The sequence below is a fragment of the Oncorhynchus mykiss genome, chromosome 19 (genome assembly GCF_057628025.1).
Source record: "Oncorhynchus mykiss isolate SJ-2025 chromosome 19, ASM5762802v1, whole genome shotgun sequence".
Classification (NCBI taxonomy): domain Eukaryota; kingdom Metazoa; phylum Chordata; class Actinopteri; order Salmoniformes; family Salmonidae; genus Oncorhynchus; species Oncorhynchus mykiss.
In genome coordinates, this window is record NC_143040.1 from 52,691,643 (window position 1) to 52,707,140 (window position 15,498).

At 40.7% G+C, this 15,498-nt stretch overlaps 1 protein-coding gene and 1 pseudogene across 3 annotated transcripts; both read left to right on the forward strand.

Annotated features, from left to right (window-relative positions):
- Window positions 1-471: 471 nt before the first annotated feature.
- LOC110497936 (delta-like protein 4) lies at window positions 472-7,391 on the forward strand. 2 transcript variants are annotated; one of them, XM_021574415.3, is made up of 11 exons: window positions 472-969; window positions 1,140-1,403; window positions 1,711-1,768; window positions 2,467-2,733; window positions 3,369-3,429; window positions 3,560-3,690; window positions 3,900-4,069; window positions 4,392-4,608; window positions 4,820-5,570; window positions 5,698-5,806; window positions 5,949-7,391. In XM_021574415.3, exons 1-11 carry the CDS (start codon window positions 916-918, stop codon window positions 5,952-5,954), a joined length of 2,088 nt encoding a protein of 695 aa, XP_021430090.3. In that variant the 5' UTR covers window positions 472-915; the 3' UTR covers window positions 5,955-7,391. The 2 variants fall into 2 exon arrangements, with proteins under 2 accessions (XP_021430090.3, XP_021430091.3); XM_021574416.3 differs by having other exon boundaries at window positions 492-969; window positions 2,470-2,733.
- Window positions 7,392-11,359: 3,968 nt separating this feature from the next.
- On the forward strand, window positions 11,360-14,833 carry LOC110498580 (glutathione-specific gamma-glutamylcyclotransferase 1-like; annotated as a pseudogene). The gene is made up of 3 exons (XR_016488704.1): window positions 11,360-11,533; window positions 11,876-11,911; window positions 14,343-14,833. The product of XR_016488704.1 is annotated as a glutathione-specific gamma-glutamylcyclotransferase 1-like (transcript).
- The last annotated feature ends 665 nt before the right edge of the window (window positions 14,834-15,498 follow it).

The window sequence follows — 15,498 nt, forward strand, 5'->3', positions numbered from 1 at the left end:
TACAATCTGGGAGAGATAAGGAGTCACAATTAATTATAGACAGGGTAAAATAGACAGGATTTTCGTACAAATGCTATGATATTAATTTCGTAATTACTGATAATAACATCAAATAAAGAGGAAGACATTTAATTTCTAATAATAAATAAAATAATAATTATTCAAAATATATTTTGAAAAAAAGTGAGTAACAACATATATAAATTATCCTTTGTTAAACAAATTCACAATTGCTGTAAGGCTACCAAATTCACAATTGCTGTAAGGCTACACGTGCTGAAAACCCCTTTCAGTGAACCAAAAACATATCAACAGATGCCGAATTGTTGATAGTCAGAAGTCTGTCTCCTGCGAGAGACAACGGCAGGATTATTAAAATTGGACATGAGGGTTGGTTGCAACAGGCGTGGATGGAAAGGGGCGGTGTTTATTGATTGACAGTATTCATAATGACACACAAGTATATAACGTGAACCGAGACGTGAAACACCCTTCATTAAGAAACAGAGTGCTCTGTGACTGATGTCCTGCCATATTTTCATAACAATATTGGCGCCACCAAAAGCTTTCTGTATAAGCAAAGCGCAAGAGTTGCATCGACACAACGCCAAGAGAAAACACATTTTCAGCAGGATCAAGATGGAAGGTCAACGTAAAGACAGAAGGATGAATAAACTGTGGATATTGACGTTACTGTTATGCGTTTGACCTGCATCTCACTGTCTGGATAACAAGGTTTCTCAACTTCTGCGCGTTTTGGATTGCGGAGCTCGGTCTCGCCCAAAAAGGTTTTGAAGAAGGATTTATTTATTTCTAATTTCCAAACTTCATATTTCATCATCACTGCTTGGAATAAGAGCCCTCTGTGGAGAACAGGTTATTTTTCAAAGGATACGAACCGATCTGTGGAAAAGAATGGCAACTTGGTTTACCTTTATCATCGCAATTATTATAACGATTTTTAAGCAGGTAATTTTATAGTTAAACTATTATTGGAATCGTTCATGCCTAGATGTTGACACAGCAACAGTGTAATAATGCACAATGTAATAGCATATAATACGCCTATAATAATGCGCAATGTAAATTATTGCAATGGAATATTGTTCTATATTTATTAATTGATTATCTTCCTTTAGGTTCTGGGATCTGGTGTATTCGAGCTTGATCTTCATCAGTTTCAGAATAATAGAGGTTTGCTGGCGAACGGCGTAGCTTGTAGTCCGGCGTGTAGGACTTTTTTCCGAGTTTGCTTGAAGAACTACCAGACCGTAGTGTCACCAGGTGACTGCTACTTCGGCAGTGTCGTTACACCTGTACTAGGCACCAACTCATTCAGCGTCATGGAGGACGGCACGTTCACTAAACCTATTCGCCTGCCACTCACCCACTTCGCATGGCCGGTAAGACACTATACTATGCATTGCCTAAAATATCACATTGAAGTGGTTGAGAATATATATGCCTATTGATACATGGAATAACGGTGTTTGAAATAAGATGGGTGGTGAAAAGCTAAGCATAAATCAAACAACTGCACTAACCTATATAGACGTGCATGAGGATTTATGATAACATGTTAGTATGTCATTAGCCTAGTCCACATATCATTCAATAGATGTTATCTAAAGAAGAAAAAAATAGTGAAAAAAGATGTGCAACTGAAAAAATGAAACTCATGGTAGGCTAATGTTTTTTCTCCACTCCTAGGGCTCGTTTTCTCTAATCATTGAAGCATGGTTTTCTCCTTCAGCGGATCTACCTGAAGGTGAGTGGCACGCTACATACTTGACCACCGCTAGAGGGATACATGGCACTGTTACAGATGCATGACAAATACTCCCTATGCTCTAGATTTAAATCATTACGCAGTATAATTAAATGCAATTTATGCAGCATAAATAAATGCAATTTATGCAGTATTAATAAATGCAATGTATACAGAAATGTTGCAGTTATAATGAAACTTGGAAATATGAATGTGTTGATGCCCATGTGTCATGATGAATTACGTGCAACAGAGCACTTCTTTCATGCTCTGTGTCCAACACAATCGCACTTCCTCTGGTTTATTTTAAGCGTGGGAAAGTGTTCAAGTCTTTAGTGAGAATATCTAAACCTTGCCAAAAGCCTCTGACTGCTTTTCCTGTATTTTACACCTTTTGCTGTTCCGCCCTTTGGAAGGGGAATAATGGGTTGAAAATGTTTTGCTGACATAAAGGAAGATGACATTTCAATCGCAGTCCAACGACCCAATTGAAAAATAGGGCACAGGCCTTGATACATGCCTATCATAAACTGAAAACTTGCATTACACATTTACTTTCTATATATCATATTGAGAGAAATAATTCAAGGCAATGTGCACTGTTTGTTTGGCCTTTTTAAAAAGCATGCAATCATACAGTAGTAGCCTACTTGATAGGCCACACTATCTTGACGCATGTTTTTTGTTCTCTATCCCAGCAGATACAAACAACCCTGCTTTATTGATTAGTTATTTTGCCATTCAAAGAAAGTTGGAAGTAGGAGATGAGTGGTCCCAGGATGTGCAAAGTGTGAGGCAGACGGAGTTAAGGTACTCATACCGGTTCATCTGCCATGCAAATTACTACGGGGACAGTTGTTCAAAAATATGCGCTCCAAGAGACGACCGTTTTGGCCACTACACCTGCAACCCTGACGGGCAAATATCATGTCTACCGGGCTGGAAGGGACAATACTGCGAAGAACGTAAGCAATCAGAATAAAATGTTCTGGGTTTCTTAAGAAGACCTTTCACAAAATGTAGTAGGATGTTATTTCTCAAAGTATTTGCATAATAGGGCCCATAGTGTCGAGATGCCGCTTCTCTAGAAAGGCTTAGATTTGCAGTTTGGAGTGACAAGGATGAGCGAAAATAGTGCGGCGCGCTCCCTCCCAACCCAGCCCCTTCACCCCTAGATTTCTCACAATTTTGGGAACATGTGGGTAGAATAATCCCGGGTAGCGTTCTGGTAAAGCAGCACGCGCCGGGTTAATCGCGGCATTATTATCAGCCACGCGCCACTAAATTGCGGGCTCTATTGTTGAGCGGTAGGGCAGCAGCTGCAAACAGGGTTCAACAGCCTACCAACAACAATGGGGCAGCTGTCCGCTTTTGAGACCAAGCATCTGCTCAGGCCTAACCAGCCGTTAAACACTAGTCTTGTAACCATGCAAATTCAATGTCACAACACAGAAACAGCAAATTAAGGTTTCATTAGAAATAGACAGGTAACCGTTTTGATACTACAACAGTGGGAAGGGGATTCCTAATCTTTATGATGTATTGTTGAATGAGTTTACAAAAAAATAAAGTTCCTCTTTTGTCTCACGTTTATATGCAGCAATTTGCCTTGAAGGGTGCAGCAAATTAAATGGAAATTGCTCAAGGCCAGGACAGTGTGTGTAAGTATACAATAGTCCATCTAGTGTGTGTGTGTGTGTGTGTATGTGTGTGTTTACATACATGCTTGCCTGCCTGCCTGCATGTGTGTACGTACACAGTGCTAAAGGTGTGATGTTTTGTTTGTGACAGATGCAGAGAGGGCTGGCAGGGCACCTTCTGTAATGAGTGTAAAAGGCATCCATCCTGCAAACATGGCACTTGTCAGCAGCCCTGGCAGTGCACCTGCAAAGAGGGCTGGGGAGGCCTCCTCTGTGACCAAGGTCAGTGTCTCCGGCTCCTCTGGGTCCTGCTGTGAAACAATACAGAAGTACTGCTGTTCAATAGCCCATAGGGGGAAACCACAAGACGTGCTATATGACAGTATAAATATGACATGTTCCTACAATATTGCAAGAGTCATCAGGCATCCTGATTATGATAGGAGACTAGGGCCGGGGAGTAACTGTTTTTCAAACACATTTATCCACAGATCTGAACTATTGCACCCATCACAAGCCGTGTCGTAATGGGGCCACTTGTATGAACACAGGCCAGGGGAGCTACACCTGTACCTGCCAGCCGGGCTTCACAGGGGATAAGTGTGACAGCGAGGTCAGGGAGTGCGACAGCCAGCCCTGTCGGAACGGAGGCCAGTGCTTGGTAAGCCCGGAAAGCCTATCCGTTTCCCACAACACACAGCACACACAGGCTTTCCTGTTTTTGTTTTTCCTATATCTATCCACATCTCTAGGCCGGTATAGAAGAATGCAACAGACAGACCTTTAGCCAGTTCACATACTCTCTTCTGTAAATGAATGTAATTCAAACTGGGGCACAGGGGGCATGAGAATTATGAGATAATAATGTGGAGTCGCAAGGGCATCGAAATGAGAGGCACAGCAAGAAACCTACACCGAATTTTGCTGGGATTGTTTCCTGTGACAGTGGGCTGTGATAACCTCTGTCTATCTGTGGCCAACAGGACCTTGAGAACGGCTATAGGTGTGCATGTCCACAGGGGTTCGAGGGGACGCACTGCGAGCACAGAATGCTGACTTGTGCCGATTCACCCTGCTTCCACGGGAAGTGCAGAGAAAGGGACAACGGGCGGAGCTACATGTGCGAGTGCCCAGGGGGCTTCACTGGACTCAACTGTGAAAAGAAAGTGGACAAATGCACCTCCTTGCCCTGTACAAATGGTATGTGATAGTTTCCACTCTCTCCACATCTCAACAACAACAATTAGAAGGAATTTGTTAATTGACTTTCAGTTCTTTTCAACACTGTCAGTACAGAGCACTTACTCAAACAAATCAATTTGGAATGTTCTCTCTAGAGACATCTGCATTAGAGCTAACCTCAATTGAATATGATGTGCACTGTTTGATAATGCTGGGCTGTTCTGTTCAGGTGGACGTTGTGTTATCCACGGCACCACACGTTGGTGCAGCTGCCGCTCAGGCTTCACCGGCCCACGCTGCGAGATCAACATCAACGAGTGTTCCATGAACCCCTGCGCCAACGGAGCCAGCTGCATGGACCGCATCAACGACTACACCTGCATCTGCCCCCTGGGCTACACCGGCCGCAACTGTGACAAGCCCACTGACAGCTGTGCCTCCAAACCCTGCCTGAACGGTGGGACCTGCACCAACGGGGCCAAAGGCCAGCCTGCTGACTGCACCTGCTCAGCCCACTTCAGCGGCACCCAGTGCCAATACTACGATGTGCCTTTACTCATTCCCCCCAGCCCCAGCCCCAGCCCTGTCAGAGAGACCCAAGACAGGCTCAACTGGGCAGCCATCTGTCTGGGTGTGGGCCTGGTGGTGCTCCTGGTGCTGATCTGCATGGTGGCCATGGTCCTGCGCCACATCCAGCAGCAGAGGAAGAGGGAGCAGGACTCAGAGACCATGAACAACCTTTCACATTTCCAGAAGGAAAACCTCATTTCTGACCTGCAGCTGAAGAACACCAACAAAAAGGTGGTCCTGGACCTGGAGGTGGATTGTCTCAGGGAGAAGTCCCAAAACCACAAACACATCAACTACCACTTGGACAACAAAACCTTCAAGGAGTACAAGGATGAGCCGTCGCAAGAGGATAAAGACGAGAACTGTAAAAAGACGATAGAGGAGAAAATGCCGTTGAGTAGAAAGTACAGGTAAGTTCAAATGCTGCCTGCAGATGACAACCTGGATAGATTTGACCTACTTCCTATTCTCCAGGGTTTGATAAATGACAGTGGTTTGGTGTTTAAAAGTGTTGACATGTTTTCTTTTCATTTACAGCGAAAGGCCAGAGTGTAGGATAGCAACGATATGTTCTCCAAGAGATTCCATATACCAGTCTGTGTTTGTGATAGCAGAGGAGAAAAATGAATGCGTCATAGCAACTGAGGTAAAGATTATTTTTTCACATTTCCTCTGAACATGTTCCTGCAACTCTTGACAGCATGTCATTAACTGTTATCAATCAGCAATGCAAAAATATATTACGGTTTCCATTGTATTGCTCTTAACTTTTTGTCTTCTACTACCAGGTATAATACATGGAGGGTATCAGACATTCTGAAGAATGGATATCTTCTGGACTGTTTACAGTGTAGAAACAGACAGGGATTTATTTAACTGTGAATTGCTGCTCTTGAAAACTTGATAACTGGACCGAGCCGGTGTGCTCTATGAATGCAATAGGACTCAAACTACAGAACTTTGTTAGAATGTAAGGACTGAACAGACTGTGAGAAATAATACACAACTTGGACTTTTGGATGTTTCACCGTCAGGGTGTACTGACAGATTCAGCCCCTTGACAGGACTTGTCTGACCATATCCATGGAAAACAGGCCTATGTGTTTATGCCACCTTGCCCATCAGCAGGACGAGAGGGCTCTGTCTGGAGATACTCCACCTTATTTTGATAATCAGCAATCAGCAACCAACCAATCAACTTACTGCCAACAAGACTGTGGAAGAAGCCAGCTACTTCTATTTACCCTGGTGATGTGCTACAGTATGCAAAAAAGGAGACTTTGTTTAATAAACTTTCAAGGAGATTAAAAAAATACTAGAAACGGTTCATTTTTTGAGAATATTTGAGACCCAGGCCTATGTCAATTTTGTAAATTATTATTATTATTATTATTATTTACATAAAAAATGTTAATAAAGAATGTATGCATCCCGAATCACAGAGCCTTAAGTATGGGTTATAGAGCTTGATACCCTGCTTCTTCTTGGATCCATTGCACAACTAAAACTGAAGGGAAAATACTTTTAAGAGAAAACAACTGATGCAATAAATGACGTAGTGCCAGGGGGATTCAAGAAGAAGCATTTTTACTTCTTATTATGCAACATTGCCCAGAAATGAAAACAAAGAAAAACAAAAGTGACTATCATACCAAGGACGCCTATAATTAAAATTGACATTACTGAACCAATAATGTTTTTTTAAAGATTAGTATTTCACTAGTTATTTAAATATTATGAAGCACTGGTCTTTCTATTATGTTTTATACGATTATTTTGTATATAATGTATATTTATAAATTTAGAAGTCGGTGTACAACGGTTTTCAATTTGATGCCCAAAAAGTTGAATTTATTTTAATGTTTAATGTTGTTGTGATTGTTGTTTTTTAAACAATGAAAACATATCTGGTACACTGTTTGTTGGTTTCATGTTGAGTAGAAGTGGTCAACTATAGAACTGTCAATTTGCCTAGATATTGGAATGATTAAGAACCTTCCGTTGAAGTCCATCCCCTGTTGTGGAAATGGATTCATTGTCTAGATGATGTATGACCTTGTAGCAGTTCTAGTAATCACATGCATACGGTGGTGACTGGTGAGTCAATGTGATGTGAAATCAATGTGCACGCAATCATTTAGTGGACAGTATTGTATTTGACAGCCGTGTGAGAAATATGGACAAAAGGTATATATAAAAAAAATTGAATAAAAATGTTGAAGTACAGTACACAGAATGGTCAATATTTGTGTTTGTTTTTCAAAAAGAACATCAATCTCATCCTTATGCCCCTTGTTGTCAAGCATTCAAGTTGCTTTAAACTGGCTTAACTCCATTTGAGTCAATGAGCAGTCATTTTGACTCATTTGCTCTTAACAGTCTAATAAATACATTTAATATACGGTATCAAAGAAAAAAATATGTGGGTTTTGTTTATGAAGGTCTTTTTTAATTTTTTATTAACTCTATGGCATGTTCATTTGCTTATGTTACTGTAGGCTATCCGTTGCTGCATGTGACTCTGTAGGAGGATTTGAAAAAGTACATTTTCGGGGAAAAAAATGACAAAACTGTTTGTGATATCGAAATTCTTACAACATGCATGTGTTAAATAGACTTATTTAGGAAAAGTCCAGGATGGAGGGGACATTACTTAAACAATTGTAGAGGTAATAGAATTTTAAATTCATATTGAGTCAAAATGACTCACTCTGCTTTTCTGGTGTTAAAATGTCAAGCTGTTTCCTTGGATGTCCACCCCATAAGTTAAAATATTGAGACGAGGAGGGAACACAATCTGGAAAAGAGGCTACTTAACAAAACCAGGCAGATGCTTTGGGGTGTGACCCTACACCACTGGGAAAATCAGTGCCTCCTCTCTAACTGAGCGTGAATGCAGCAAATAGGGCCCCAAGAGTCCAGTGCCAAGTTACCGGCAGCCTTGAAGGGGTGCTAAAGCCAACACAACACCCCAGCCAGTCCAGATCTCCCAACAAAGACAACGATCACATGCTTAACGCCTGATCATCCATCTCTGCTATTATATTGATTAGTTTGATTAATTATTTTCTCTTAACAACCCTAACACCCACACTTTTGTCTTTTTCACATATTATATTTTCTTTCCTAATTTATAACCCTTTCAGACATCTACCATAAAGCCACATATTTTCATTGTGTTATAATCAAAGCATCCTGTTTTTGGCCAATTGACAACATTTCCTGCATCCCGTCAGATTAAAATGCACAGGACACTGGCCAACAACTTCTCTCACATCTGTTACAAAAAGACTGCATGTTGATAAAAATGTATTCTCCCATTCCTATTTCCCACGGTTGCAAACATCATTATCAATTGCTCTATGTTCTTCACAAGGATAAGATGTTTGATTATAAAGGCATTTATTCATCACAAAAATCCTCAAAGTCCTATAAAAAACAAACATAGTAAATGACTGATAGAAAGAGAGTACCTAAACGTGCTTCAGGCCAGCTTGAACAAAAGAGAATCAAGTGCTCGACTGAGGAGACCCCAACTAGTGACTTTCCAGGGATATAAAGAAAATAGTAAATGACTGCTTTACAACACTCAAACAATGAGAATTAAATCTAAATTAAACCTAAAACAGTTTTCAAAATAGAGTGTATTGACAATAATTTGCATGTTAACATTGAGGAAAGGGCATCTGATCTCAGGAAATACAGTAACTTCAGACAGTTTCCTTTCTTTTTGTAATGTTCTTAATTAACACATGGGGGCAGTAAACCATACATGGAAGTTACTTGCAACATTTCCTTCAATACTTAAAATGAGAATTGGATAACTAGAGGCACGGGGAAGTATTCTATATTTTAAGATTTTGTGATGATATCAAATAAGCTATTGTATATGGAACACCATTATCAGACTGTGTTGTTCATGCCACGGTAGGACCAAAACATCATTGTCCTAGCCTGAGGTCAAAGAGGGCTGAAGGTAAATCGTCTACTTAAGCGTCATTCATTGATCAGGTATGATACAAGCTTATATAGGGTGCTAGAGAGACACCTAAGAAGAGAACAGATGTTAAAAGGGCTTTACAATACTTGGATCTTATTCTGCAAGCTAATGCTTCTATTTATAGCTAATCTCATTAGCTGCTTCTGTGGTATCACACTATGTGACACTCAAGGATATAATGGGAGCTCCGTTTTCACACATGGTTAAAAAGAGACTGCAGGCTTGCTGCTTGCCTTACTTTCCTGACAATGGAGAGCAATGAAGCACACAGTGCTATACATACATACAGTACTTCAAAGTACTTCAAAGAGAGTAAACATGTATTTTTCAAACACTACTATCACACCAACATCCATGGTGGAATTGCAAGATCTCAAGCAAAGCATTTTTACAGGATATACTCAAATCAACTCACAAGTTTGGACATTGGACAGCCAGTGTCACTGTCAATCTATGTATAACCAGGAAACATAATGTAAGAGCTTTCAACATCCTGTGAATGGGGAAAAAATAGCTTGCCGTTTCTGTGTTATGTAAACTATCCTCTGAAATACAATGAAAGGATGGAATAATGAATGAATGAAGTAATTCATGAATTAATGAATTGTTTAATTACTTTATATGTCTGTGTCTTTTATGTGACTCATGATTATTAGATACCATTTTCAGAAAATCAAATGACTACAAGATTGCAAATACAGTAGGATACATTGTACATTACTTCCAGTGACACCACAAGTAAAGATTAAACTACACACTTAATAAATCCCCTCTCTTATCAAAACAGTTGTGATGCTCAAAATCAATTCAGATAGTAGAGGAGAGTTGGGTAAGTTGAGCCATTTTCTTCCCATTCAGCATTACTCCGTCAATAGAAATAGTATTATTGTCTGACAAAGCCATCCACATATATTTCCCTGGTAATAATCAGAATTAATTTAAACATTTCAGTTTTGAAAACCTAGCTTGTCCAAAAAAAGTGGTCTCTCGGCACAAAATACCTCAGTTTGCACAACTTACCCCATACCTGGGGTAAGACCTGGGGTAATACCTGGGGTAATACCTGGGGTAAGTTGTGCCAAGAGACCACTTTTTTAGTCTTTTAATAATTTTAACCGAAAGGTTGCTGGATCGAATCCCAGAGCTGACAAGGTAAAAATCTGCCGTTCTGCCCCTGAACAAGGCAGTTAACCCACTGTTCCCTGGTAGGCCGTCAATGGAAATAAGAATTTGATCTTAACTGCCTTGCCTAGTTAAATAAAGGTTAAATAAAATAAAAAATGTCTAAACATTTTAGAAACAAGCATCATGAAACCTCTAACACAATACAATAATTTGACTTTGTGCAAATATTTTTGGGGACCCAATTTGCTTACCTCTTTTTCCATGCCATGTGGTTTCTTCCTTCACAGACTCCATGAAATGATGACCTCTTCCTAAATATTTGGTCAAATTATTAATTTTGTTTATGGTTTCTTAGAAACAGTGGTGGCTCAATTTACGCATTCGGCTCAATTTCCCCCACTCTCCCCTACAGATCACTGTCAGTGTCTGTTCGTCAAATATGTTGTTATAGCAACATTGTAACGTTCGAAAACAGGATTTCAGAGAATGTTTTGTGCTCGATAAGGTTTCTAATTGGTCGGCTTGTACTTTTAGTACGACCTCTTCTATGATATCATTGGTCAGCAACGTCTTGGTCTGACATCCCGCCACAACACATACACGTGTCTGTCTGTACACCAATATACTGTTGTAGTAGTACTGCACATTGGTTGATAGACACAAAAAACTGATTGTACGGATAGAAGTTGCGGTGAGAGATACTAGGTCTATGCATCAGCTCTTTTACATGTATCAACATCTTTGGGTAGGCTATGATAGGGTTATTACACATTAGCAAGACTATTCGAAACGCCTAGGAAAAACCATGCTCGGCGAAATGCATTTATAGCGAGTAGTTCAGCGGTCTCATGCTTCGGAATGCATCTACAAAGGAGAGTGAGCTCCACCCGTAACATCGTATAACAGCTCCCACTGGCCACAGACCTCAATTAAACGTCTATTCCACTTGGTTCAACGTGGAAACAACTTTGATTCAACCAGTGTGTGCCCAGCGGGCTATTTCTTGACAGAAGAAAATAGGCAATACTTTACATATTCTCTTACATTTTACCTGAACACGACCAACTAACCATAATGAAGCTACTGGACATTACTGTATCAGAAAAACCCAGCCTGTGGATATTCGGATATGGCTCATTAGTCTGGAAACCAGACTTCAAATACAAGATAAACTACGTCGGCTATATCAAAGGATTTAGTAGACGCTTCTGGCATGGGGACAATTTTCATCGAGGAGACAAAGACTTGGTAAGTCTTTACCTTCAGAAATGCAATCAGTGTATTTGCTGTTGCTGTAGACAGACATAATATTATCTCAGATCAAACTGTTGAGCTTCAGAAGGTGGGAAGTCAAATGAAAAGTCTAATAAAAAATGTCTGATTTGTGTTGCAAACATATTGGTTATGGAAATGTCAACGTACATAAAGGTCTGGCATGGCCAAAAATACCTAACCTGATAGGCTCACATGTAGTAGGCTAGTCTAGCCTAAGTAGAAATTAATTGGTAAAACAATGCTGACTGTCCATTGATCCTCATGTGCTGCTCTATTAATCTCTGTCCTTATATCTATGGTCCTTATCCTCCACAGCCAGGTAGAGTGGTGACTTTAGTGGAAGATCATGATGTAAGTGGCTTTAATAACCCAGAACACACCTACAGCTCACATTTGTTTTGATTCTGTCTACCATGAATAAGTACTGTACTTTGTGTTGTAAAATACATTGACACTGGCAGTGGCGGGGAGGAGGGTCATAACATATTGAACCTTAATCGATGCAAGGTGTAACGCTCGAAGAGTGATGGGTGTGGAGTCAGGTGCAGAGAGCAGAGAATTTGGGAAAAAACACTTTAATGTCCAACAGAAAAACGTACAACGGGTGACACCGAACACAGGCGTAATACACTCTACCGGCGGCAGGGTAGCCTAGTGGTTAGAGCGTTGGACTAGTAACCAGAAGGTTGCAAGTTCAAACCCTGACAAGGTACAAATCTGTCATTCTGCCCCTGAACAGGCAGTTCAGTTAAATAAAGGTAAATTTGAAGAAGAAAAAAAAACAGGTACCCCACCGGACAGCGAAAATACCCAACAATAATCAGGAACACCTCTTGACATAACAGTGACAAGCCCCCACAAACACAGGCGGGCTAACCAAACTTAAATAACCCCAACCCAAAAACCCCAACAAGGAACAGGTGAAACCAATTAGACAAAACCAAACGAAAAAGGGATCGGTGGCAGCTAGTAGACCGCCGAGCGCCACCCGAACGGGAAGGGGAGCCACCTTCGGTGATATTCGTGACACAAGGTGTATTTTTTGGTTCAACACTTTAAATGTTTGAGCTTAGGTTTTGTACATTTCTCTGATCAAATAAATCATACATCAATTTCACATTTTTTGGATTCAAGGCCAGGATTTGATATAAGGATTTTATCATACATCTGTAAATTCACTTGAAAGTGGCATCCAGAGTGCAAATTATACTGTGACATTGGAGGGGTCTCTATTTTTTATGGGCTTTATAGTAAAGACATGTAATTGAACTTTGACCTTTTAATGTGTCATGAACACAACCAGCCATTATGTTTTTATCTGATTGTCAAACAAATCACTTCAAAAAGTAGATTAAAGGAGAAGCTCACTATTTTACAACTTGATGTTAGATGGTCCCTCACCCTGAAAGTAGTCTATGGGCCAAGGAGAAACTGTAGTCCATGGTTCAGTTTTCTTTTATTAACAGCCATTACAAACTTCAGCTAACTTTAGCCACCACACGCTAACAATCAATGGAAGTGATGGGGGCATGTGACCATGTTTTTTTTTTAATGGCCAACCACCTTAAGTACCATCAAACCAAATAGGGAGTTGATTTGAATTGATTTCAGGTGATTTGGACATACATTTTTTTAAACATGCCTCCAGCACTTCCATTGATTGTTAGCTTGTGTTGGCTAAAGTTAGAAGTTTGTAGTGGATGTTTAAAGAAAACGGATCAATGGATTACAGTTTCTCTTGGCCCATAGACTATTTTCAGAGTGTCACGCCCTGGTCTTAGTATTCTGTTTTCTCTTTATTATTTTGGTTAGGCCAGGGTGTGACATGGGTGATTTATGTGGTTTGTTTTGTCTAGGGGTTTTGTAGTTTATGGGATTGTGTTTAGTTAAGAAGTCTAGGAAAGTCTATGGTTGCCTAGGGTGGTTCTCAATCGGAGGCAGGTGTTTATCGTTGTCTCTGATTGGGAACCATATTTAGGCAGCCATATTGTTTGGGTATTTTGTGGGTGATTGTTTCCTGTCTCTGTGGTTTGCACCAGTTAGGACTGTTTCGGTTTTCCCACGTTTTTGGGTATTGTATATTGTTCACGTTATCATCTTTATTAAAGATGTTCAACCATAACCACGCTGCATTTTGGTCCGCCTCTCCTTCACCAGAAGAAAACCGTAACACAGAGTGAGGAACCATCTAACATCAAGTTGTAAAATAGTGAACTACTCCTTTAAGTAGGTTACTTGCACATGTTCATCTACTCCAAAATAAGTCCAGCATCTGAACAGTGCACTGTGTACCTGCAATTTGAATAGACGGACATCTATTACAAACACCGTAAGTGGAATGACATTCAGCCTACAAAGTGGCGTGTATTCATTGATTCCAAGGGAAGCCAGGTTTCCCCAAAAATGTATGATTTCTCATTGTGTCTATCCATGTTTAATAATTGTCCTTCATTTCGCGAGAGGCTGAAATTTCACCAGAGAAAGCATCTGAGCGAGGCAAAAAGCACCCCTCTTTCTTAGTATCTGTAGCCCATGTATCTGATGCTATTTGGCCAAAAATAATAACACTTCATACTCTTTTTGGCCATACAGCATCAGATACACGGGCTACACGTGCTAAGTCAGAGGGTTGCTGTTTCGCTGGCTCGTATACTTTCTCAGGTGATATTGATGTCTTGCTGTAGGTGCGCTTCTTAGTCAAAATTATCAATATATTCTATATATTCAATCTGATTACCTACTTCTCCTGCCCCAGTCTAACATCCATCTCTTCTTACGGCAGGCTTGCACCTGGGGGGTAGCCTACGAGGTCACCGACTCCCAAATGGAGGAGTCTCTGCAGTATTTGAATGTGAGAGAGGCTGTGCTGGGGGGCTACGCCACCAAGATGGTGGAGTTCACTCCCAGAGAGAAGTGCCAAGGGTCTCTGCTTGCCCTGGTCTACATCGCCACCTCTGACAACCCCATATCTTGGGCCTGCCACTCCCACAGAGATAGCTGCTCAGATTGCCATCTGCAGAGGCAACACGGGCCACAACATAGAGTACCTCCTTCGCCTGGCTGAATTCATGAGGCTGTACTGTCCTGAGGTAGAGGATGACCATCTCTTCTCCATAGAGGCAGCCACCCTGGCTCTGCTCATCTGAACTACCAGGGCCAGGGATACTCACATCAGACCAACGATACGACCACTCAATGCTACGACACGCGCAACCCTACTTGTTAATATCATCAATGTGAAGACAATGACAATAAGAAGAGAGTGCGAGTCACTATAACTCATAAAAAGGGTCAACATGTCATGATCACTGTTTTTGTTGTCCATTGTCTGTGAACGCCCATGACATTGAAATGTGTTAAGTTAATGGGAAATGAGATTACAAGTACGGTACGGTCATATAAAACAGATAATGTAACCTTTACCTCAGTGGCATACCACAGTTTCACCTTAACATTACACCATGCAGTCTGAGATGATTAAAGCTATATAACAACATCCTACCTTTTCCCAGCAACAAGAGATATATCTTATGTAGAGAAATTGGGAGCCTATCTAAATGAAGGAAGCTAGTGATTTGAACAACTATGAAGAGACTCTTTCAATTGTCTGATGCAGAATCAGACTCCATATCCATTAGGCCACGCAGTCTATGATTATTAAATCTACATAACAATGTCCTAACTTTTCCAGGCAACAAGAGACATGTCTTATTTAGGGAAATCGGGAACCTGTCTAAATAAGTAAAGCTAGTGAAATTGAACGACCATGAAGGAACTCGAAACCCCAATCTTCTGATTCGAAGTCCGACATCTTATCCATTAGGCCACTCAGTCTAATTCTACACAGTGCCTTCGAAAAGTATTCAGACCCCTTGACTTTTTCCACATTTTGTTCTGGTACAGCGTTATTCTAGAGTTGATTAAATCGTTTTTTCCCC

What these genes read in the sequence shown, in the direction of transcription:
- LOC110497936 (XM_021574415.3), top strand. Translation starts at nt 916, where the DNA reads ATGGCAACTTGGTTTACCTTTATCATCGCAATTATTATAACGATTTTT. An exon ending in TTCAGCGGATCTACCTGAAG is followed by an intron (nt 1,769 to 2,466) that starts GTGAGTGGCACG and finishes TCTCTATCCCAG; the next exon opens with CAGATACAAACAACCCTGCT. An exon ending in GGAACGGAGGCCAGTGCTTG is followed by an intron (nt 4,070 to 4,391) that starts GTAAGCCCGGAA and finishes TGTGGCCAACAG; the next exon opens with GACCTTGAGAACGGCTATAG.